Here is a 25,989-nt window from a genome sequence, read left to right on the forward strand (position 1 = left end):
GGGACACGACCAGAGTTGGATTGCGAAGCCCTGTAGAACGTATAGGGGCTAACGGGGGGCGGGGAGGAGTTTCTTTCTAATTCGGGAGCAGTAAACCCAGCTTTGCTTTTGGCAGGCCTAGCCATAGTAGTTGAGAGACCGCACTTGGTGGTCTCTGCTTACCGTTTTTGTTACTCGGGTTCTTAACTCCGAGGAAGTCAGTTTGGAATGTTTGTGCACGCACTGTTTATATATGAAACACATTTCCTTGCTCTGATGATGAATTTTCCAGCAAAAACTATGCAGTTTCCAGTCCTTTGAAGTGTTGTTTTAAGCCTGTGAAGGAAAGCTTAAAATAAACACTAATGATTCTACAGAGTTCATAAAGATTTCCCTTGACAGTCCATTCCTGCCAGGGAGCATACTATGAAAACCTTGAAAGATGTTATTCTTCCAGCTTTTATATTGTGGGCCTTGGCAGAGACGGGTTGTATGTGTAGGGGGTTGTTTATACCAAATGAGGCTTTTCATCAAGATTTCTTGAGAGGGATGGGTGTGGTAATAATTTTTATCATGCATTTTATAGCTTCAGCATAAACTTCAGATGGTCAGAGCTGTCTGGACCCTGGTGGGAGGCTAATGGTAGACTGACCAGAGTTTCTTAAAACTGATATATTTAAGACAGATAATCTCTCTATGTCCAGAGGCAGTGTATGTATTAGTGGAATAATATGTTTGTGATACTTTCCCACAGTGGTTTTCATTGATGAACTAGTAGTGAATTTTGTTATTGCCCTGTCCTGATACGTGTGGTGTCTAGATGGGGTTTTTTAGGGCGTGTGCTGCGTAACACTTAATGCATGGTAGATTACGGTGTCTAATAATTCATAAATCCATAAAGTGTGTTTTTGTTGTTGTTACTATGTTTAATGTTTATTAGTAATGTGTTGTATATGTTCTTTAAAAAACAAATGCAGTAGTTACAGCTGATGGATATTATTCTTTCCTGGAGTTTTGTTGACATGTTTATAACTGTTTTCAAAGGTGAACCTAACACTGGAAAAATCCGACCTGCCTACTAAATTTCTTGATTATCATATATTTTGTAAGAATATAAGCGTTCATTATTAGACACGTGACAGTTGGTTCTATAGGAAAGTGTCCTGTGGGCTTATAAAGCTGTTGCAAGTAGTCCCTAATTTTAAAGCAGCAGAATTGAAGTAATTTGAAGGGAGGATTTTTTTGGTGATACCATCGCTTAAAATAATTTCTCTGCTAACCTACTCAAATTATAAAGAATAATATGACTTGCAGCATATGACATTGTAGTCCAAGTCTGATAATGCAGCATCCTTTCCTAAGAGATGAGGTGAAAGGAAACTTGACATAGCATGGGTTTGCTGCTTTTAAACTCTTGTGTCTAATTTTGCCTGTGTACAAAGAGAAGACAGTACTAGCGTCCTCTGTGTTAGAAGAAAAAATAGTAGATCAGGGGCAAGTTCCAACTGGTTTTAAGAGACATTTAAACTGATCGTTCTCAAATACAGTGTTTGTTTTTGAGGGGAGAAAAGTTTATTTTTCTAAGGGTTGAGTTCCTTTTCAGACTGCAGTATCTCAAGCTGGTAATAGGGTGATGCATTTTGAACAAAAATAGATTCAGTACTACCTACAGTAATTGTCTTCCTGTGACATGCATCTAGATACAGACCTGCCTTGGACCACCTCAGAAAACATGTTGGTCTACATGCAGATTAGATTGGCTTAATACTTTTAAAAGCATTTGTGCACTGAATATTTTGCTTATTTCCCAAATCTCATTGTTTTGTCATTGGCTGTCTTAATTTTCTTTTTAGGTTTATCTTAGTGTACAGTGCATAGTTGGTCATGTTGTATCTGTCAGTTATAGCTGACTAATGCAGGTTTTGGGTTGCTTAAAAAACAACGACCACCCTAAAGAAAGCACAAAACCAAACACACAAGCACATTTTCTTGGTTTTTGAAGTTAGTTAACAGTATAAAGCTGATGTAATCATTGCATTTGCATTCTCCTGTCCCTAGCAGGACAGTTACTTTTCCAAGAATATTCTGGAATCTTAAGTTTTGTGGAAGGGGACTATTTTTAGTGCATTTCCTTAATTGTTGCCTTTTGACATATGAAATGGCAAAATGTATGATCTAGCAAAGCTGTTGTATGTAGAAAATGACAATTCTGATGCCTGTTTGGTGTAAAAAGTGAGTATAAAGGTCTTTTTAACTAGTAGAGGTTGGAAGGTTGTCCTTCCTGCTTTGCTGTAATACTACATACAGAACAGTAAATGTAGTACCTTATTATTGGTCCTGCATTTTTTTAATAAGTGCAGTGATAATGTCTCTGAAAGAAAAGTAATACAACAAAGTCTCACTTAAAGCATATTTTATATTAGCAGATACATATATGAATATTATTCACATTTTCATTTTAAAGGGAATCCACTTTTTTTAATACTGCTGCTGTTGAGGGTGGATAGGTTTACAGTTAATGCAAATGATGCAGGATCCTAGATTAATTCTACAGATGCCCCAGCTTTCATTCATTTTAATAATTGATGAGAAAATATGAATCGATGACCCATTTTAGAATATCTTTAACCGTATCTTCATTTGGTTTTGTTCTTAATGCTTTGAGTAAATAGTATGCTAGTATTCATGTAATTTGAGCCAGAATCGTTATTGAAAATAAATGTCCTCTGGAATAGAATCAGACAGTATTAATGAATTTGTGTTATCTGTAATGAGAACTCTTGGGTTTGTTTTTGTTTTCCTTTTCTTTAAAAAGCATCTTATAAAGATCTTTGAGAGGACTGTTCTGGAAGTCTAGGAGTGTTTCCTTCTTAATATTTGGAGTAAGAGATGGGAAGAAGCACATTATTGAAAACTGAAATGTAAAAGTAAACCCGTAGAATTGTATAATTTGCTTAATTTCTTGAATAGTGGAACATCTCAAGAGCCAAGCCTAATTTTGAAAAAAATATCTTACTGAAAGTCTTCGACACTTAGAAAAATCTTACCTAATTATGCTGATGCAGAGGGGGTGTTATTAATTATATTAATGTAATCTTCTGCTCTCTGACAGAGGGAAAAGGAGCAGTTCCGCAAACTGTTTATTGGTGGCTTAAGCTTTGAAACAACAGAGGAAAGCTTGAGGAGTTACTATGAGCAATGGGGAAAGCTTACAGACTGTGTGGTAAGTTTGGCATACTAACGCACAATGATGGCATAAAATGTTTAGAAATTGTAGAAGTGGGAAGTTTGTTTTCTGAAGAGCTTAATAAAAGGATGGAATGTTAAATTCTTTTAAGCGTACAGTTGGTTGATTTATTTAGTCCATTGAAACTGTGCAGAGACTTCTCCCATACAAACTCTGGCAGTAGAGTTAGGGAGCATTTTCAGTCTGTTTCCTGTAAAATTTTGTAGATTATCTCTAACCTCTGATTTCAGCAGTTTAAAGTTAACTTGGGTGATTGGCTGAAGTGCCTGAGGGAGTGCTTAGGCAGAGCACTGTTACATCTGTGTGATTGGTAACCTTAGCAGAAAGCTGGTGTCTGGTAAGCAGCCTCGCTAAAGCCGGAAGAGGAGGATGTCTTCCTGTGTGAATCATTTAGGTTGATAAAGACCCTTAAGATCAGTGAGTCCAGCTGTGAACCTTAAGCTGCCAGGTCCACTACTAAACCATGTCCTCCCTAAGTGCCATGTGTACACATCTTTTAAATACCTCCAGAGATGGTGACTCTTGCAGAAGTTTCTCCACTCAGTTTGTTTTGGGAGCAGTAAATACATATTCTATAACGCAGAGTCTCTAGTCTTCAGAAAGCTTAAAAGCAATTGTGTGATTTTTTTTTTAATTATTATTTTTTTAATACAAAAACATATATGGCTCTGATATAGCAGCATTTCTGAGTTACGGTACAGTATTGGAGGACAGCAATGAGTTGAATTTCTGTGATGCTAAGCGGTGCCGTTCATGTACTTAAATCAGCATAGCCTGCTGCTTTATTATAGTTGTGTTTCGAAATCGAATCAAGGAAAATGCAAATTAAGTTTTTACATGTTTTATCCAAATGTTGTTAGTGTTAAGCTTAACATGAGACAGGTAGAAAGTTTTTAAACACGTTTATTATTTTTAGGTAATGAGGGATCCTGCAAGCAAAAGATCAAGGGGGTTTGGTTTTGTAACATTCTCCTCCATGGCTGAAGTCGATGCAGCCATGGCTGCAAGACCTCACACAATTGATGGAAGGGTGGTTGAGCCTAAGAGAGCTGTGGCTAGAGAGGTAAGCATGGCTTTGAAAGCAGATACTTTGCACGCTTTGAAATAAGAACCTCTGTTTTGGTTGGACAGTTATGCTTTGTTCTTGTTTGAAATTGCCTGGGTTTAAATATTAAGTTATTCTGGTTGTAGAATCCTGTCTGCAAGGGATGCAGCTGGGGTCTGAAAACATGTTGAATGCCTGTAATTATGCAAATTCCAAACTAACTCTTCTATGTGGAATGGTTACTGTCACTAAACCTCTAAATTAATAAAGTCCTGACAATCTCTCCTGACTCCAAGATCTTTTGGAGTATTTCTAAAAGGTATGTAACTGAAGAGACTAAAGACAGGGAATGTAGTAGGGAAACTCTTTCTTTTTTCCAGTGGTGGTGTACCAGATCAACTTTGGACTACTCTGGGTTTAGCCCCAGGCATATTTGGTTTTAAACTTAAAGGGTGCAAATTAGGTGTGTGCACAGGAGTGCAGTGCACCTGTAAACTTTTCAGCCAGGTTACTGTGGCACAGAGTGAGGAGTCTAGGTGACTTCTGTTACCACATTGTGGGAGCTCTGGGAGGATTTGCCAGTTTCAGGTTGGACCCAGGTGTTTAGTGCATTTGTACTGATGAACTGGAATTGAATGAGCTGTCCCAGAAGTCAAGAAAAATGGAAAACTTAACCACTAGTACCTCTGTTAGCTTATCCCAGTTTTCTTTCCATTTCCTGCAGAATGTAGGGTTGGATAGCATTTGGAAAAAGGTAATTAAAGCAGCATACGTGCATACTGTTTATACAGACAAAGCTATTGCTTAGCTTTAAGAATAAGTCATTCTTACCTAGTGCAGCAACTTGGATATCATGCTCAAAGTGTAAAAATAACTGATGAATGTGAGGAGTTGTCTTCATATGTTGAATAGGGGTTAAAATGCATAGCTGTAGAATTGCTGGGGTTGAAGGAGTTTTGCTGTTCATAGGAGTATGGGGTTTCACTGCTGTTGGGGAAATGGGCAGAGGAAGCTGACACATCTTTAAATTATAAAAAACATGCTTTAATTCGGGTTACTGAATACTTGCTTTCTTAAAACAGTTTTCTCCAAATACGTTTAAAGTCTTCTTATTTACTTTTATGCATTTCATAGCACTTTTATCTGTATCTTTCTCAGTGCTTTCTAGGGCTTTGACATAAAGGTCAGGAGGGAGGAAGAACCACCAAATTATCCCATGTTACTTCTCTCCCAGAAGGCCTCCCAAGCAAGGTGACAGAGACAGATGTTGTAAGAGGGCTATCTTAGTGCTTGAAAAATCCTAGTTTATCAGTATTTTGTTTCTGAAATCCTGGCAAAATAATCATTAGTGAAATTGTTTTTCTTGGTGGTAATTTAAAGGATTCTTTTAACAGGAATCTGGAAAACCTGGTGCTCATGTTACTGTGAAAAAACTGTTTGTTGGTGGTATTAAAGAGGATACTGAAGAACACCATCTTCGTGACTACTTTGAGGAATATGGAAAAATCGACACTATTGAAATTATTACTGACAGACAGTCTGGTAAAAAGAGAGGGTTTGGATTTGTTACATTTGATGACCATGATCCTGTGGATAAAATTGTATGTAAGTAAGCTTCATTTCATTCTTAAATTGGGTGGTTATTAATCCTTGCAGTCATAATTGTGTAAAACTAAACTTAAAGAGATAATGGAATTAGTTATGTGCATGAGTATTTGCTACATCACAGGTTGGGTGAATTGTGTGGGAACACAGATTTTAAATAAGTGCTGGCCACTTTGCTTAAAAATCTTATGGTAGTTTGGGGTTTTTTTTAATTAATGTGCAACATGCATGGATTAATTGGAAATTACTTCATTTTTGAAAGCCTGATACACTTGCTTGTTGTCAGCTCAGTACTTAAATGCTGATGCTTTCTTATTTGATGTGGTTACAGTGCAGAAGTATCACACCATCAATGGCCATAATGCAGAAGTAAGGAAAGCTCTCTCTAGACAGGAAATGCAGGAAGTTCAAAATTCTAGGAGTGGGAGAGGAGGTATGTACAAAGTAACATTTAATGTTGTGTGGTTGATTCTGTGTTCACTTTCCATGATCTCACCATTTATAACTGTTACAGGGAACTTTGGTTTTGGTGATGCACGTGGAGGTGGTGGCAACTTTGGTCCAGGACCTGGCAGCAATTTCAGAGGGGGAGCCGGTAAGACAGGCATGTTTGTAGCACTTTTTTTTTTCTTTATTTATACTATCTGTCTGGTTCTGGGTAACTTTATAAACTACTGCTGTTTTAATTTAAATGTGGATGTAGCAGTTAAAGAAGTTTTTGGGGAAAATAACTTGGAAACCTCTTCTGAGGCACACAAATGGATTAAGTGAATATTCAGGAAAATTCAGTTGGTTTGGGGGCTTTTTTTAAGGATTTTACTGAATGCTAAAACTAACCTAAAATTGATAATTCTATTCAAGAGTTTCTTCTCTGTAATTCTATGCAGCACTTGCCTGACCTTTACAATGGAGGCTCTATGTCCAAAATTAAAACAGGGTACCTTACAAATACAAGAAAATGCAAAATGTAGAGCAATTATTGGATGTGTTTATTTCACGTATATTTTTCTAAATTCAAGTTTATTTGTGCTTAATCAATAATCTCTGAGAGTTGGTCCTTAAGCTCACAGGGGTTTGAGAATTCCAAGTACAGGTGAACTGAAATACTTTGGGTTTTTTCCTCTACAGATGGATATGGAAGTGGCCGTGGATTTGGTGATGGGTATAATGGATATGGTGGAGGACCCGGAGGTTAGTTTACTGTTGTGATGGTCATTTTTTTTCTCATTCAGAAACACTTTTACATTTCCTTACCATTTAATTGCCAAAACCATTTGGTTGGCTTTAAGAAGCACATATGGCTGTTGGCTCATGTTAAACCTTTATATGGCAAATTGTTTGATTATTTCTTGGGTAACCATGCCCCTTTTATTATCTTGAGAATAGCAGTGTTTCTTAAATTTCCTGAAAGATCAAGATTTTAATTAAGCTTTTTAATTGAGACTTTTAGGCTGCCTGACTGGTGGGTTTTGGTCACAGTTCAGTTAGGGTGGGAGTTGTTACATTCCTTTAAAAATAGTATTTATAGAAATTTCATTACAAAACTCCTACTGTTTTCTTCCCATGTAGACTTCTAAACAGAAAATACCCTCTGATTCTGTAGAATTTGGTTGCCTTCTACACTGAAAAGTTTATTTTAAAGGATTATATTGTCATAGGTGGCAACTTTGGTGGCAGTCCTGGTTACGGAGGAGGAAGAGGAGGATATGGTGGAGGAGGACCTGGATATGGCAACCAGGGTGGGGGCTATGGAGGTGGTTATGACAACTATGGAGGAGGTAACCTACGGGCTTGAAATGACCAAACATTTCAGTTGTAGATTACTGCAAGTCATTTGAGATGGGGGGGCTAAGGGGGGAGTGTGTTGTAAACATTGTCTAAGGAAGCTCTTGTTTTCCAAATAGTATGAAAAAGCAGTTCATTGCATACACTGTTGGAATACATGTGTGATTTTGTACTTATTTAAAATTCTAATAATGAGATAACTTTGTGGGTGCTGTATGCATATTAGCTCATCTAGGTATTTCTCCACTTTTGTATTGATAATGCAGGCAATTACGGAAGTGGAAACTATAATGATTTTGGAAATTACAACCAACAACCTTCAAATTATGGTCCAATGAAGAGTGGAAATTTTGGTGGCAGCAGGAATATGGGGGGACCATATGGTGGAGGTACTGTATATGTCCTGACGTGCCTTGGAGCCTCAGTGGGTGGGACTTAAATCTTCTGAGAAGGTGGAAAGGAAGCTAGGATGGGGGTTACTCTTTAGAACTAAAAGAGGATAGATTCAGATACAAGGAAGAAATTCTTTACAGTGAGGGTGGTGAGACGCTGGCACAGGTTTCCCAGAGGATCTGTGGCTGCCCTCTCCCTGGCAGTGTTCAAGGCCAGGCTGGACGGGGCTTTGAGCAACCTGGTCTAGTGGAAGGTGTCCCTGCCCATGGCAGGGGGGTTGGAACTAGATGATCTTTAGGATCCCTTCCAACCCAAACCATTCTGTGATCATAAGACTGATACGTAGTCATTGGATAACTTCTGCAATAGATGGACTGTAAGTGCCCATGTTCTTTCTGCAAGTTGGCTACAATTTCTCATCATGAGACTGTAAAGTTTGTCTCTGGGAAAATTTTTACTATTTTTTAAAAGATTAATAAGATACTAACTTCTCTCAGAACATTATGAAATGTTTTGTAGTTTTCAGTCTGCAAAGTTCTTAGCAAAGTTTCATATTCTTTGCTGTTGGCTCACAGTATTTGTAGAGTCCAGTTAATGTTCATTAAACTTGCTTGGATTTCTACTCCCGTCTCCCCCCTTTGTTGTTGTGTCACTTTTTTATGACACTTGCTGCTTTTTGTTGTCTGAATGTTATTTAATACGGCGTGTAAAGCTTGTGAAATGGAATGTGAAACACTAAGCCCTTTCTTGTAAGATTTAGCATGCAAAATAAATTCAGCCCTCACAGGCTTACAGCAGTACAGTGCATCAAATTACATGTGACACTGTTGAATATTCTTCAGTTTCAGCATGCAGTTCTTGAAAGATATTTAGAGTAAGACAGTGAAATGTTAAAATCTTCCTTGTATATGCCATCTCTAGAAGTAAAGCAGATGTTAATCTTCATACAGAATTAAAAGCATTCCAAGCTTTAAGAAGTGTACTGATGTAATGTTTGTTCTGTCCTTTTTCTGCAACTGCAGGAAACTATGGTCCCGGGGGCAGTGGAGGAAGTGGTGGCTATGGAGGGAGGAGCCGTTACTGAGTTTTTGCAAGCATGTCATGGGTAAGTATGTTTTTAAGTGTTAAAATTGCAGTGATTCTTGAGAGTAGCTGCAGGAGTTAAAAGCTTTTTAGGATCGTATTATCTTTCCTTTAAAAAATGGTTAGATGAATAATTTCATAACCTATTTTTTTACTCTTTACTTCTGTTGAAACAGGCTTCACTGTATAAATAGGAGAGGATGAGAGCCCAGAGGTAACAGAACAGCTTCAGGTTATCGAAATAACAATGTTAAGGAAACACTTATCTCAGTCATGCATAAATATGCAGTGATATGGCAGAAGACACCAGAGCAGATGCAGAGAGCCATTTTGTGAATGGATTTGGATTATTTAATAACATTACCTTACTGTGGAGGAAGGATTGTAAAAATGCCTTTGAGACAGTTTCTTAGCTTTTTAATTGTTGTTTCTTTCTAGTGGTCTTTGTAAGTGTAGAAGCATTCCTTTGATAATGTTAAATTTGTAAGTTTCAGGTGACATGTGAAACCTTTTTTAAGATTTTTCTCAAAGTTTTGAAAAGCTATTAGCCAGGATCATGGTGTAATAAGACATAACGTTTTCCTTTTAAAAATTTAAGTGCGTGTGTAGAGTTAAGAAGCTGTTGTACATTTATGATTTAATAAAATAATTCTAAAGGAACTATTGTGTAATTTTAGATTTTTTTTTTAATATTGTAAAATAAGGCAAGGAGTGGGTAGCATAAGGTCCCACAAATAATATAAAGCTATTGTTGTACATGTAAAATTAAATGCTGGTCAGAAAAAAGTATGTTGTCTGTAAATGATCAGGTTTAAAATATCTAGATAACTTAAGGGATATCTCTGCAAGGAGAAACACCTTTTTAGATCTTTTAGATGCTGCTTCTTCAATGGCAAGGAAAGGAAATATCCCCAGCGAGGTACTCTTCCAGGGACACAGGTCTAGTACAAGAGAACTCTTGAAAACGTCACTAAGTTCAGCCAGTCTTAAAAAGCTGCGCTGTATTTCTGCAAAGCTTTAACTACAGTAGTTTATAAGGATGCCAACGAAGGCTGAGGGTGTAGAGCAAAATAGTTCTAAGCTTCAGTTAAACTTCTTTAGGTAAGATCTTATTTACTTTTCCTTTCTTAATGTTCCAAAACCAAGAAACTAATATTGTATGACAGTATTCTTTCAGTATAGTGATTGTTACGTAGTTTAACATAGCAATGAATTGAGTTAACAATTACCAATTGAAATTTGTGAATCCTGTTTTCTTGTATTATTAAATTTTTTACAAACAAATTTTTGTTAATTTCAGCTACTTAACATATTTTTTTCCTACTGGAATCTAGCTATGATATGAACCCTGGACAAGCATAGACTGCTGCCACTGTACACTGCTACAGTTGAACAAATGAGACCTGCAAGTGTCCATTAGTAAAGCTTTGCAAGGGTTCCATCCCTGGTGTTGGTAGTTAAAATGGTAGGTCACAAGTTAATTAAATCATACAACTTTATTTTTGCATCCTGCAACATTTTATTTTTTCTTGGGAGTCTATGCATTATGGTGGTTGCAAGGTAATGCAGTGAAGGTAGTTCTGTGCTGTTGAAAATGAACTATGTTGTTATGTGTCTTGTCTACTGTAATCTATTTTACATAACATGTTTCGTCCTGAAGGTTCCCAAGTAACTGTAGACTGTTTACGTGTAAGGAAAAAAATTGCACCACAGAATACATCTGCCTCTGTGAAGGAATGTGTCGTCCTTTCTTTTAACAACTGCATAAGCAGTTCTTTAGGAGGGGAAGTGAAAACTTCAAATGAAACTGCAGGTGGTATTTCATAAGCGTGTAATGTAATTATGTAAATTGGAATTTGGCTAGAATGTTGAGGTTTCCACCATTTTTTATAGTTCTTGCAGCTAATAAACCTTAGTGCCAAATTCAGTCAGCCTTACTCTCACTGCATTGAATGTTTGCGCCTCAAATTAACGAAAATTCATCAAGGAATGAGTTATTCAGAGTAAGGGTGGCATACTCCACTAGATTTGGTTTTTAAATAAAAATCAACAAAACCCATCCAAAAAAAAGGCAACCAAAAAAATGCCCTAATTTCAAAGTTCCATTGCCTTTAAAAGGCTACCCACTGAAGAATGTGGACTCAGCTAACAAAAGTCCTGTTCCTTTTGTGTTAGACACACCAGTGAACTGCTTATACTTTTTTTTTAAAAAATGGCTGAAGTTCCCCTATTGGTAATTTGGTTTAGACATATGTGATAAACATCTTCAGATACACTTTTTTTTTCTTTGGCAGGAAGGTGCCATGCTGCAGGTAACTAATGAAGAAGTGGTCAACCACAGAAACGCTTCAAGAAATAAGAAATTCTGTATCATCAGAAAGTAGTTGTTTTTGCTGCCTTCATTAAAAATCTAGAGGTTAAATGAATACTGATAAAACATCACAATTAGTACAGCTCCCTGTAATGCTGGGTTTTTAAAATTATAGTAATAATGTCTTGTAAACCTTTCGAATAAAATTCAGATTCGTTAGGAGAAACAAATCACTAATGTTAAAAATAGCAAACATTCTGTGAGTAGAAAGTTTAACTACATATTTTTATAACTTTCATAGCTTTAAAATAAAGTATTTTTTATACCAAAGTAGTTCTAGTGTAATGCTTAATAAAACTTAGTGTGTGTCTAACATTAAATAATGTTTATGTGCAGCTTTTAGCCCTTTCATGATTTGAAACATTCCATTTCGAGGTGGATTTAAAACAGTCAACTTGGCAAGTGTATTCACAGAACTTGGGTCTCTGACCGTAGGCATCTGTTCTCTGTTGGGAGAAACAGTGCTACAAATTAAAAATGCTGATCTTTTTGTTGTTGGACACAATTGCTTTAAAATAGCTTTTTGGCTGTGTTTTATATCACTTTATAAAAATATCTCCTCCTTTCATGTAAATGAAACTAACCACTTAAGACAGTTTGTCAAAATGGAATAGGGCAATAGCTTTATCCTTTTCACCTGTAAAGAGCTCTTAGCACCAAGAAAGACAGACTGAATGGAATGTAGAGTTCCTGCTGTACCAGAACTGTTACTACAGATAGCTACATCTTGTGGGGGAAAAAACCTGACAAAAACCAAACCAAAACAAACCCCAGAAAACCACCAAACCAAACTGCAAGTGTGAGCTTGGGAAAGCTTTGGTTGGGGGAATGTATTTGAGGGAAGGTATCTTCAGTCTGTATTGTTTTCACATGTTACCAACAAACACAATTTATTCTAAACTTGAAATCTATATGCTTAGCTTTGGCAGAATCATCATGTATTTTAACCTTCTTTTAGATAATTCAAAAATATTTAAGGATTCACATAAAATTTTTTTCTGTTCCTTAAGTTGAACTTTGAAATATTTGCATAGGTAACCAGTGGGCTGCAACGGAAGCAGAAAATGAAGACATGCACAATCTGCTTTACTTTCTTCTTTCCAACAGAATGAGTTGACCAGATGATAAGGAATGTGCCTTCTTTCCTGTAACTTAGATTTAGTTGATGGAAGTTTTTCTTTACAGTTGCCAAGTCTATATTCATATGACATTAAAAAAAAAAAACCAACAAAAAAAAACCAAACAACCCACCACTTCAAAGAGGAATAACCCTTCTCTTTATCTGTTTGAGTTTTGCAATGAGGTTCAAAATTTACTGAAGTACGTTATATTTTCCATAATGAGGATGTTTTCATTTTTATCTACTGGTGTGGGGGGAAGGAGCATATAGGGAACAGCTGTATGCAGAAACTAAGCTACTGGATATTTAAAGTCTTGAAAGCTTGGAATATTTGAGTAAGTTTTTCCTGTTGTCTTGCTGTTGAACTTTTGATTACTTTTTTTTCTCGGTATATTCTTAATTTAAGCAAGTGACAAGACAATGTTTACTGATTAATTCGGTGAGAGAAGTTTTGAGTCAACCTGATTCTGAATGCTAGCAACTTGGAATAAAAAAAAAACAGTGTGTGGTCAATTACTGGTCCTCAGTTTGTAGACAGTGTATACTTTTCCTCCTTTAATTTCTAAGAAGTTGATTTTGTGTCACTCTACAGACTTCCTGATTTCAAAGTAAGGGTAACGTTGCTGGTCAGTATGTTTCAGTGTACTAAGAACTGAGGTCAGGTTGCCCCCAGCAAACACTGCAGCAAGCTGAGGGAAGAATGTGAAAGGCAACATAACTTGTTGGTAATATATGGGAGCAAAAAATCCCCAAAAAACTACTGTGTATGACTTGCATTTATAAAGTGAAGAGAGGTCAATCCTAGGGTTCTGGATGCTCAGACTTTGTGTTCTGTTACTTAGAATGAAAGTTGAATTTTATTCACTTTTACTACTTGTGCTTCAGGTGCTGAAAAGTGTTTGGGGAAATGCGAAAAATGCCCCACAATATTGTAAATTAGCAGGAATTAAACTTCTGTCATGTGGGAAAGAGGATTGCATTCTTCTAGTTTCATGATGAGCATACATATTATCTTGGGCACGAAATCACACTACTGGGGGAGGAAAAGCAAACCCCACAAAACATACCTGCATTTTGAAGGAGCTGTCAGCTGAGTGTGCTTTGGCAGCTTGACCACATTTGTGAAAGAGGGTGATTTTGCTGCTAACATACTGGACACTACGTTCCCTGTAGCTTTAGCGTTTGGGTTTGTTTTCAAAGCAGAGTGCATGATGCAAGGTGAAATCCTGTAGTACTGCTATTTTTTTTCCCTACTAAGGGAGCTGCCGGGCTCTCATCTTGTTTATACAGAGCTATACTAGCAGGAATGCAGAGGAGTGTAACATGGAAGGGTTTTCCTGGGTAACACTGATCTGTCTTGGCAGAAACCATACTATCTCTTTTAACAATTGTGTTCTTGCTTTGCAGCTAGTGTTGATTTGCATTGCAGCAGACATTTGAGTGTTGTCAAAGTTACTCCAGTTAATGTAGCAAGAACTGGTTTATATATCAACAGTAAATGTACACTGTTTAACTTTAAATGCCTGTGTGACTTGCCTGACCGAGTGCTATGAACATACTAGGCCAACAGTGTTTGGGGACCATGTAGTTTACAAACTAGCTTGTGTGACCTCCCGTGCTGCTTCAGTCTGTGAAAAAGGTGTCTGTGTAAGTCCTGGAAAATTGTCATTCCCCCAAGTTCTCACCAATACATGATTTCCCCTTCCTCTTACTTGTTCTGCTCTTTCTTGGTCCGTTCTGGGGCTGATGCATTTAATGGAGTTCTAGTAGCTGTGTAGCAGGTATCGAGTTGCAGTGCTTTTATGAGGTATGCTGTGGTAGTAAGACCACATGGTTACATGTGTCATCCCTATTTGGTTTATTTAATAAATAGTTTTTCACTAGAACTTGGTGCCAAGTGTCATGTTGCCTCATTTATAGGCCTCTACTTTGTCAAGATTCTCATTAAAACCATACTTGTGACTCCCGTAAGATACGATTGTAGCATGTGTATTTTGGGACAAATAACAGCTGTTAAAACTGACAAAACATGCTGATAAAGTTGCTTTGTCCTTTCTTTGCTCTTTGAAGTCCATTACTCTGGTTACCCTATCTTAAAACTTAGATTGTAAGCTCTTGAGCAGGAACAACCTTAGCCTGTAAAATTTAGCTGCTGTAAAAGCCACGTCTACTGAATAAAACTGAACCATGGAGCTAAAGCTGCATTTCAGTGCAGCACTGTCAGTGCTCATTCAAAGCGGTGTGACATGTCTCTTCTGGGAGGGCTTATTTGCGGTGCGTCTGTACGTGAGTGTTCAGCCTTACCTGTCATAAGGGTATTGCGTTCTAATAAAGTACTGAAGTTGTGTTTGTTTCCAATGGATGCTTCTCTACAAAAGGTACGGATCTAAGAGCAGCTACCAGCTAATGCTGTTCTGTAGTGCCTGTGTGTGTTGCTACCCACAATAATGGGGAAGGTAATCTACACTTTGCTATTTCCCCACCACCCAGTGTTTTCCCTCTATAATTAATATGACCTAACCTCTTGCAGATAACCTCTTTTTATTATTAATGTAAGGAAAATGCAGTTTACTGCTCAGATGTTACAGACTGCTTAATAGCTTTACCATGGGAACAATAATGAGGACTCGCATGTTGGCATTTCCATTTTTTTATTGCTTTATCAACGGCCTCATCTACAATCCTCAGTTTTGCAGTATTCTAGCAGTGTAACAAGTCTTAAAAGTGTTTTCATTGTTCCTACTTCAGAGAGATGCCTTTCTCCATGTTAGTATTCAGTAAGGTAGGAGGTGGCACCAGCTTTATCAATAGACATCTGGCTCTGGAGTAATTTTGGTACCACATTATGTGATTTTACATAGCCTAGTTCCAGGTTTGTACACTGAGGAGTTTGGTTTCTTGACAATGTATCAACAAAGCCAAGATAGTGGTTTCCTACCTTTTGCAACCATTTTGGTTTACAAGTTTAGCTGAACAGCTCCTGGATTCCTGTCCAGTGTCTCCTTTTTGTATAGAGGTTGAAAATACAGTCTAAGGCTGAAACATGGAAAGTAGTTTCAGAAATCCTTTGTGTTTGGAGGAAAGCTTGCTGTAAAATTAGCTTTCCTTTTTTGTCTAGCTGAACTTTCACAGATAATTTAAGGACATGAAAATGTAAGCTATAGCCAAGACTAAGCAGTTTGGGTTTTAAACATAAGCTAGTCACAGAAAGTACCAAGAGTTTTTAGGTGTAACTTAATGGCAGTCTACTAAAACTTAAAAAAATGGGACATTGAATTCTGCCTACGGTTTTGTCTCTTCTATGGGTAGGTAGCTGAAGGTTTGAGAAAATGAGTACGTCCAGACCTAGTGCTCGGTGTCTGCATCATCAGCGCTGCTATAAGTCACAGTCCACCCAAAATTAATAATTCACCTGAGAGGTTTTTAGCTGAGCTATCAGAAATTGAGATTCATACAAAGATGCCTTAAAGAAACATGGCCATTGAGCAATAACAAAGAGTGGAATTAGCTTAGGGCAGTTCATTGTACTTTCCCATCTGGAAATTTACAGATAATGGAATGGGGTTGGGGCAGATGTCCTCACTTTATATGGATCGTCTAGAGTATACTGCTTACTGTTAGGATTGCTCTCTGAAAGAGTTCCAGCATGCTTCCTTTTTTTCAGCATGTGCCAAAATATAGTCATGTAACTATTACCCAGTTGGGTGTATGTTTAATACTTCATTAGTAGCTGGCTTTACAAAAGTCTGCAGTGCTCACTCTACTGCTACTGAAGGTGTAGGCACAGAAGGTTTAGCCATTTTTACATATTTTTTCCTCTCTTCCCTTTAGAACTGTTGAAACTTGTGTTGCAAGGCTCTAAACCAGAAATACTTAGGGGTTTGGTTTTATCAGTTATGGGCCTAATCTAGTATCTAGAGTTTGTGTGCATGGGGCCGTGAAGTAGACTTAAAAGATGTGGTCCTACAAAGGCCACATGCGCAGAATTCAAAAAGCTTATTATGTCATTTAATTAAAAGATGGTAATCATGCTGATTGAAAATACATACTGGGCTTTTTCCTGGAACTAGAAATAAAGTTCACAATTCATAGGTATCTGTTACCTGTTGCATGCTTTGGTTGAAGTTCATGACAAGAAATTAAATTCCTGTGAATACCAGCTAGCATAGATACACCTCATGCTGATACTTAACCAATAGAGAGAAATTTCAGGGCTTTACCAATGAAAGTTTCCACTATGAATTTATCCTATCAAGTTGAGGCTGTGGCCAAACTGATAAATAAAACAGATACATTTATTTAAAGAAGTCTTTTAATATAAAATGCAGGGCAAATTGTTCAGACTGGCTGATTTCATTATTGATCATTCACTGCATTTTGCAGAGGCACTGCTCCCTTTTTAGAAAATACCACTTGGTGCTACCAGTTAATGTAAACATAAGTGCAAACAGACAACATGATTTACATGCTAATGACAGTTTATTTATTCAAAAGGTATAATTTGGCATTTAAGTTTATATTGCATATATGTGTAGTTCTTACACCTTTGGTGCAAGTGATTTTTAACATACCTGACTGTAAAGTTGCTATGTTGTCATCATGCCATGACCAGTGAGATTTTTTTTTTAATATGAGTTTTACAGGTTTTGTTTATCAAAGATGTAGAAAGTGTTTGTTGCTATCTAGTTGTTAATATTAATTATTATTTTAATATCTTACAAACTAGTATAACTCAACATTTCTTCCTTATTTTCTACATGCCTTTTAGGCCACCTTTTTCACAGACCCTTTTCAGGTTGTAAACTAGAAAAGGATAAGCTATTGTGAATAAATGTGAGTGAATATAACATCTTTTTCACAGAACAAATATCAAAATCAAAAGTTCCTTCAAAGCTACTACTATCAGAGTGTAACCTCATTATCACAAGTGCAGAAAAATAGTAATTTGATTCAATTTAATTTACTTTTAAGGATCTGGGGAAAATCTTACCAAAAAAAAAAAATATCCATAACATTGAAGATACTTAATACCAGTTTTAAAAAGCTAAAAAGAAAAACTTTTAGTACTTCTACTTCAGGAAGGTATCCAAATAGGGGAAAAAGCAAAGGTACACAAGTAAATGTATCACAGACTAGGAAACAAAATAGGAACTCATTCACTATCACTAATTTTCATGGAAGAGAGTTGAGAACAATTCAGTTGCAGAGGATAAAGGTAAGACAACATTGAATCGGATACTAATTTTTCGGAATCTATTTGCAGATTGACCATATGAGTTGTAAAATCAATTGGTACATTATGTTTGCTTGGAGCTACGATGGTGAAAGTAGTGAGGAAAAATGCAATAGCTTCCTGGGCCTCTCCTCAAAGGTAAACTAGGAAAAGCAGAACAGTTCTGAACAAATACAAAGCACAGTTATCTCCTAGGAATACCTAAGTCCACAGTGAATTTAAGGTAAAGATGAATTTGACCTACAATTTTTCATTTAGTGATAAAAAAGAATAGTAAAATAAGGTCACTTTGTGTATGAAGTATCAAGTGCTCAAGACTAAACCACATTTTTCTTCCACGTGTAACTTTGATCTAAAGCTTGCTTTTTTCCCCCCACTGATGTTCTCCCCTCTAGCCCACCACCAGAAACTAAATTCCTAGTATTACATAGGTCTATATAACTACACTTACAGTGATGGCATAGCTCCTTTAATTCTAATTAAACAGATTTCCTTATTCAGAAGCCTCAGCTAGTAGACTTTCTAACAGATCAGTTGGCTGGGTTTGCCAGACCCTTAAACATGCAGTCTTTCTCCTCAAATGTAGTCTTTTCTGTTTGTACTACTGTAATCACTGACCTACAGTCTTCACAAAAATATCATTCTTTCAGGAAAAATAAAACTTAAGTGACCTTCAACCATCTTCTTTTTGTTTCTGCTCTTTTTTGTTATCTTGTTTCTGTTGTGATTTGACCAAGTGTTTGGGTATTATGAAAACACTGCCATCGTTACTGCAATGAATGACATATTGGCAAGAGTTAACAGGCCTACCCTGGTCATCCCTCAGTCTACTGAAAATGTCACGGTACAAATTGTTTAACTTTTGCTTCATCTGTCCGATTGATCTGCTACACTGAGAGTGCTCCTTTTTAAGGTTCTCCTTTTGTATTTGAAGATTATATACGTCTTCTTCCAAGTTAAGAATTGCGTTCAGTTTACGTTTACGAGAATTTTGGGCAGCAACTTTGTTTTTCCCTCTTCGTCTCATGTCACGTAGCAGTGATACCTGCATACCTGTCAGATGGTTCTTTCCTAGCATAGTGTTGAAAGAGTCAACAGGCATGCTCACAATTTCATCTACCGAAAATGGTATTCTCAGAGCTTTTGCGTGGCGTTCATCGCTGCTAAGGTTTGTATCAGTAGAATTATGGCACATATCGTTTACTTTATTTTGTTTCTCCATCCACATTTGCTGGTGATGCTTTGGAGTGGATGCTGCGTGACTTGGCAGCTGATTATAAGTGTGGTTACAAAGAAACTGCTGAAGTGTGGCTTCTCTAGAACACTCTGAATCGCCTGGATATTCGACATGAACGTATTTGCTGTGTTCTTGGCTATGGCCACCAACAGCTCCTAAACCATGTGAAGAGGCAGATTTTACATCACTGCTGTACCCAACAGCACTTTCATTGCAAGCTGAGTAAGAAGCAGTCCTGTGACTTGAATTCAAAGACAGTCCTAAATCTGAGCCAGGTTCTTCAAAGAGCTGAGAAACTTCTATAGGATGAAAGCCTTCCTCCAAAGCCAAAGAGATTAGTTTAATTTCATCCAAATTATCATAGGCTGTTAGGTTTCTAACATCAGCATCTGAAAACAGCCCTGTCAAATCTGACTCATAAAGTAGTGATTCTGGAGTTGTAATATTAGAGCTTGACTGAGGAAAAGACTCTTGCCTTTGTAAATGTCTTGTTTCTGAATTTGATTGAGTGGGATAGTCTGTTCTTAGTAGCATGGCATCATGAGGACTGAAACAGTGGCAAAGTGTCTGGGCCAAACTTACATTGTAGTGTGAAGATGATGGGTCTTGGCCTCTACTAGAAGTAGCAACTTGTATATCTTCCAGTAAACTCACCTAAAAGATGATGAAAAGATGGGAAAAATGGGATCTTTCATAAAATTAGTGCCTTTACGTTCCTCACCTATACAGGCTTGATCAATTTATTTTTTAATATTCCACTATTTGAATCTATTAAAGTCAAAATTTTGTACATTAAACTCTCCTTCTAGCTATCGTGAATACTGTTTCCCATTTGTACACAGCATAACCTGCGTTGGTATGTGGTGAGAGGAGGCAGGAAGGGTGTAGAAGAAAAGTGACTGAAGGGATGGGAGGAGGACTCTCCAAGGACAGTGTGGGACTGATGATTGTTAAGAGGTGAAAATGGGACTGTTGCTAAGTGTACATCAAGCTACAGCCTATGTGTTACATCTGATCTGGCCTAGGAGAGGTGATCCTGCCCCTTCCTGGGTAGTGGGTTTGATGATCATCTGATTCCAGGGTGAGCTGATTCACAGTGCTAAACTGTTAGAAAATTGTGTAAAGAAGATAAACAGCTCACTGGCAGGACTTAACCGGTAAGAACAGTGGTGTAAGAAAAGAGGGAAGGAGAACAGGAACACTGAGGTCTTAAGGTCATGCTGGCACATTCTCACTGCTTTTCTTTCACAGTGTCTAAAGCTTTTGGGGCTGTGAGCTGCCACACTTGGCATAGCTCCTTCTTAACCAAGGTCTATAGTGTTCTGATTTCAACTCAACTCCTTTATTAATCAGTTTGGAGAAAACGTCCTCCCCCAGATCATACCTTCTGTGGATGTCTTTTGACTTTAAATTACTACTCATTTTTACTTTCAAAAATAAAGCTGCTACATGATCCTTCAGTCCTGAAGTTCAGACAATAAACAAGGAGCATTTAGGACTACCTTTTCTGGGCCTGGGTTATAGTTGCTGGGCCCCAGAAGTACAAAGCCACTGTGTAAGATTATCTCAGGGTGCTTGCTAACAAGTAGAGTAGTCATAAAATACATGAATACAAAAAACTTGAGAATGTAAATATATAAAGTGGGAAGTGTATGATATGATTCCTCCATAGCTGAGCATCCCTACTGTGGTGCAGGAAAGGACTTTTTTGACTGCAGTGCACTGAATAAACAATGTAAAAAGCATTTTCCACACGGAAGGAATGATGTGGTGTAAAAACCAGAATGTCTTAAGTTCTCTGCTATGCTTACTCAGAGCTCAGGTAACAGAAGAAAGTCTTGCCTTATTTCTCCTAGGGAGTTACCTTTTACTAGACCACCTGTAGCCTGAGCGACAGAGCCGGTAATTTCAATTAAGTCCTTGAAAATAAATATTCTTAGCAAATTAACTATTAAAAAAAATCCCCCACACTGTAAAGACTTGGTACCTGGAAGAAACAGCCCATTTTCAACTGATGGATTGTCACAAGATGGCAGTGCATTAATAGTCTTAAATAAAATATGCAACCATGTATTGTTATAGCTACATAAAGGCTACAGCCAAATTCCTTTCAAATTATGAAAAGAATAGAGAAAACTAAACTGCTGAACTTCTGAACCTTGTTAGTGTAGAATCCATTACCAAAGCTGAGCAGAGGAGGAGGCTAATTTATAGGCTGGGAGATGCTATCCAACCTAGAGATTCCCAAAACTAGCTGTTCCAGAGATAAACATGAAGTTATATGGAAAACACTAATGACCCTATAAGGCTCCTCCAATGGAAAGCATATGTAAAATGCCCTTGGAGTCCTGCAAATTAAGGAATGTAGGGAGTAGCTTCATGGTTAATGACTGCAGCTATGAGCTATAGGAGAAGAGAGAGATTCTAAGAAAGATAACAACTGTTTATTTGTGAAGATGGGCACGCAGAAAGTAAAGAATAGTATCAGAAGCCCAGAAGATATTAAAAAAAAAAAAAAAAATGGTTTTGACACTAATGATGTCTAACCCGATTTGCAGCAAAGATGGGTCTGTTCTTCTTGAGGGTAGTATCTTTGTAAGCACTTGACCAAATATTTATGGCAACTATAATCTTTGGCTGCAAATGCTTAATAGCTGCTAGTGCTTAATAACTCAGTGTTGCTAGACAGAGAAACATACCAAGAGCTACTGTATAAAAATGAACCGGCATTAGGTTTCAGAAAGGGAATTATCAGTTGAACTCATTAAGTTGTCCAGTGGCTCCATCCAACTGAACACCTGGTGACAGAGAAGACATGACTTTGCAGTTTTCAAATCCCAGACAAATTATTGGGGAAAATTCTTTGAGTGGAGCCAATAACAGCTGCTATAAAAGATGGATGCTAGTGTCTTTAACATCTTCTGGTATATTTTACTGCACTGATTTGCTGATATATTCACTGGGAGGTTTTTTAATCAGACAGAACAGAGCAAATAATTATCCAGTAGTCACTGACTGTATCCCAATCTATTAGCAGTACATGTATTTTCCCATTTACCTCTAGCATGTTTTCCACCTGCGATGACAGAAGCTGTAAATAGCCCTTTAAGATGAGATGGGAATCTATATGGTTGCCGTTGCTCTGTGACAGAAGACACAAACACTTTGTAAAGCACAGTTATTTTACATAAAAAGAGGTAAAAATCAAAGTCAGAGAGGAAGCAGAGTACAGCTTTGTGAAACACTGGTGCTGACCCTGCCTTCAAGCCTTCATCCTGATGAGAGATGACACATTACTGGAACGAGCAGAATAACTCCATGGCAAGAGCATCCTACTCTGCCCCACAACAGCAGAACTGGGGTTTCCTCCTCTCTGAGGCTGCACCTGCACCACTGTGGAAAAATCAAGTATTTTTCCAAAGCCTAGCTGCCAGGGCAGTGGTGAACAGAGGGGCTGTCAGGAAAACCAGATCTGATGTTCTCAGCTCTCATAAGGTCTCAAGAAGAATGAATACTCTTTTTGTTCTCACAGAGAACAAAATCCAAAGTGCACCCATTTCGTTTTAACATCATTAAGATTATTTCTCTGCCTTCTAGCTACAGTACACATTAAGATCTGAACAATCAAGCTTCCCAAATGTAATTCTACATCTAAGCGTCAATCTTTACATAAATGGTGAAAGCAGTATAATTAAGCATCCACGTCTCAGGTGTTTGTAGGTCAAAAAAATCCTTGCTCACAGACACAACACCTTTCAAGATGGAGAAAATAAAACCAGAGTGAAAAAAGGTTAGTTGCAAGAGATTTCTGTAAACTTTAGAACATTTCAACTACATAAACTACATGGGGCAGGGGGGGGAATTTTCAAGAAGGTGTATAAGGGCATCATTTGCAAAGTACTGTCTAAAGCCGCTGTTCCTATCCTGCCCTTGCAAAGGACACTCCAGAAGAAAATAGGAAATCAAATATTCCTTTCAAAACCACTCTCTCTCTGTTTACTTTACTCTTTATCTCACTGATAAGATATATATCCTCCCTCACTTCCTTTTCACAGTTTTCTCTTTTTTTTTTTCATCATTTACTTGATTTATGACTTCCTCCTCTTGCAGTTCCAGCTGATTATCTCCTTGGTATGGACAACAGACATCCAAAGCTTCCTGACATGCTTTCAGGTCAACATCCTGAAGACACAAATAAAACAGTTTATTAAGCAACAAGCTGTCAAAATTAATCTTTAAAATGCAGGGTTTTTTTCTTTTAGAGCTATAGAATTTCAAATAAAAGATACACTGAACAGTTTGTGCATGTGCATGAACTAACTCTGTGTAGACTTTGGGGGCTGAATGAGTCTGATGTCAGTTCAGGAGTGCACACACCGCCTCCTCTTTTGGTGCCCAGAAATCTGCAGTAGAGATGGGCATTCATAAACACTGGAAACAAATACTTCTAAACCAGACATATGATGATGTGATTTCATGGAAGGTTTGGGCTATCAATGTCTTTTACATGTAATTTCACAACAGCATATTCAGGCCAGATATATAGTCAGTGATGGAATCTTAAAGCAGGCAATTATACATGGCCAGTTAGCAAAATCCCCATGTAGTCATTACCCATTTCTCATTAGTCCAAATGATGGGATTTTTTTTTTTTTAATCTCCAGCAATGAAATTGTTCTGATTTAGTGGTCTCAAAAGCATTTTTCAAGTTATCTTTTATCTGTTAATCATATCAGCAGACTCTGAAAAATTTTATTTTAGGACAGGGATATTGTAGGGTAAGAAGGAATCATTGCTAAGGACGTTGCATTTTTATATTTAAAAAAAAAAATTGGTATTTCAGCTTTTATAGGGCAAATTTGAGTTATTAAACTGCGGAACTCAGTGGAATAGCAGCCAGAAAACCAAGTAGCCACACTGCATTAGTTCTATATATTCCCAGCAAAATGATATGGCAGGAACAGAAAAGACAACCTCTAAACAGCAGCAAATGTAATGAGTTAGTGTTCTGCTCTAAAAATCACAACAAATTTACTTTACAGGTTTTATATGAAAGCGTAAACTATATAAAAAACTACAGCTGTAGTAGTCATCAAAATGTGTTAAGAGGCTTTTTAAAAATTATTGCTTCATACAAAACACATTAAAAATTAAATGTAAGGTTTTAAAATAGGATTTCAATAAAATTAATCTGAAAATAATATTAATTTCATTTTTATTAATTCTATTAATATTTATTTAAAAGTATTTATTATATAGTAAATTTATTTCAACAAATTTTATTTTTAACTGATTTTATTTGTTGTCTTTCCATTTTTCTGTACTTCCTTTTCAAGGATTGGAAAGAACTTTAATTTTATAAGCAGTCATTTCTAACAACAAATATCTTTTGGGGGGCACTCATCTGTCACTCTGATGTAAGGGGTACTTTCCTTCAATGATGCCTAATGCAATTTTCAGTTTTTTATAGTTCCAATACATTATGTCGTCTTTGTCACCTCAGTTGGAAATGACCAGATGACTGGTTATTGCCAAATATGAGAAAACAAATTTACTTTTCTAAGCACACACACACAAAACTCCAGTTTTCCTCTATGTAGTAAAACAGCAGGAGAGGGAATTAAGTATGCAGGATGCTGAGAACATGGTAACTAGCTACTTGCAAACACTTAAATGACTTCAATGGAGCTACTCACAGGCATGCAGATAGTCCCGTAATTACATGTTTGCAAGATCAGGGCCAGTCTTCAATTTTACAAAAAACTAACCTAATATTTGTCCAATGAATATGATCTATTATCATCCTAATTAATAAAATTCATCGACATCAAAAGCAGATAAGAAGTCAAGGACAACCACTATTGAAGACCTTAAGCAGCTCCTCTTGAGCTGAGTGGCCTGGAAAGCTGCTGCTGTTGCTAAGGCATTCAGCTTATGAATAACACAGCAAATCCATTACTCTAACGGCTGATGAAGAGGCAAATGCAGGAACCACTGAGTTAGTTAGAAATGTGGTATCTATAATGTGATGCCTTACAAAAACAACTGCAAGCACTGGTTTTGGATACACAAAGTATACGGGTGACGATAGTTCCTACTAAAATTACCAGGGGTACAAACCTATTCTACCACCAGGGAAAAGAAGAGCTTGAGGTAACTTTGTGAAGAGCCCATGGTGTGTCCTGCAGATCATTCAAAACCCTCACAGTTTAATTTACTTATGGTGGAAATCTGCCCACAGATGATGATGCTCTGCTGAAGTCTACGATGGAGGTGGTCCTTCCCAGAACTATTGAGAGGACAACTGAATTTATGATGTACCTGATGGGACAGTTAGTTTCTGAAGAAAAACTAAGTGCTCCCGAAGCTCACAGAAATTTGTGAAGACTGTCATGGCTTCATTTCCCCCAGAAAGTCAAAGAAAACTGAACTTTCAGGTCTTTTCCTATCAATATATAGAGCTGTTGACCACTAAGGAGATGGAGAATACTTCTGACCATGAATTTTAGGATTTATCTGGAGTCTGCATTGATATTTATGTAGCTTTTAAGAAAAAATAATGTATTTTACTATTTTCTCTGCTAAGCCATAGACAGTGTCTTGCTATCCTTAGTTTCCAGGCTGAGAGCCACCAACTGCACTACAGGATCACATGCCATTTTGTCCTAACCCTTTGGCTTAAGAACAGGACAGAGGTCAGAGTCTCCCTCTGATCTTTGCACAAAGCTCCTGCTGATGTGAACAGAGGTACCAGTGGGGATGGGAGGGAGACAGGGTCTTGCATTTGTAATCATGACTGTTCACTGTAGTTTACCAAAGGGAATGGAACATCTCTACTGAATGAGCTTAATAATGCTACATTGTGTGGCTTTGAAGACTAGTTTTACTACC

General features: G+C 37.3%; 2 protein-coding genes across 2 annotated transcripts; one reads left to right on the forward strand and one right to left on the reverse strand.

Moving 5' to 3' along the window:
- Nucleotides 1-3,088: 3,088 nt before the first annotated feature.
- On the forward strand, nucleotides 3,089-9,797 carry HNRNPA2B1 (heterogeneous nuclear ribonucleoprotein A2/B1; the record flags this gene model as incomplete). Its single annotated transcript, XM_026843559.1, has 10 exons — nucleotides 3,089-3,202; nucleotides 4,143-4,289; nucleotides 5,666-5,876; nucleotides 6,208-6,309; nucleotides 6,391-6,471; nucleotides 7,005-7,067; nucleotides 7,535-7,654; nucleotides 7,928-8,050; nucleotides 9,077-9,159; nucleotides 9,314-9,797. Coding segments are annotated over 9 exons (1,023 nt in total), but the record flags the coding sequence as incomplete, so codon positions are not given.
- Nucleotides 9,798-11,628: 1,831 nt separating this feature from the next.
- Nucleotides 11,629-24,579, reverse strand: NFE2L3 (nuclear factor, erythroid 2 like 3). The gene is made up of 4 exons (XM_026843032.1): nucleotides 24,527-24,579; nucleotides 23,182-23,317; nucleotides 22,157-22,240; nucleotides 11,629-19,752 (listed from the first exon to the last, which is right to left on the reverse strand). Exons 1-4 carry the CDS (start codon nucleotides 24,577-24,579, stop codon nucleotides 18,535-18,537), a joined length of 1,491 nt encoding a protein of 496 aa, XP_026698833.1. The 3' UTR covers nucleotides 11,629-18,534.
- Nucleotides 24,580-25,989: the final 1,410 nt, after the last annotated feature.

This window comes from Athene cunicularia, assembly GCF_003259725.1.
Source record: "Athene cunicularia isolate RWA chromosome 2 unlocalized genomic scaffold, athCun1 chr2_part1, whole genome shotgun sequence".
NCBI lineage: Eukaryota > Metazoa > Chordata > Aves > Strigiformes > Strigidae > Athene > Athene cunicularia.

What these genes read in the sequence shown, in the direction of transcription:
- NFE2L3 (XM_026843032.1), bottom strand. Translation starts at nt 24,579, where the DNA reads ATGTATTGGAACTATAAAAAACTGAAAATTGCATTAGGCATCATTGAA. An exon ending in TTAGGCATCATTGAAGGAAA is followed by an intron (nt 23,318 to 24,526) that starts GTACCCCTTACA and finishes TAATTTTGACAG; the next exon opens with CTTGTTGCTTAATAAACTGT. An exon ending in AGGAGGAAGTCATAAATCAA is followed by an intron (nt 22,241 to 23,181) that starts GTAAATGATGAA and finishes CTTCTGTCACAG; the next exon opens with AGCAACGGCAACCATATAGA.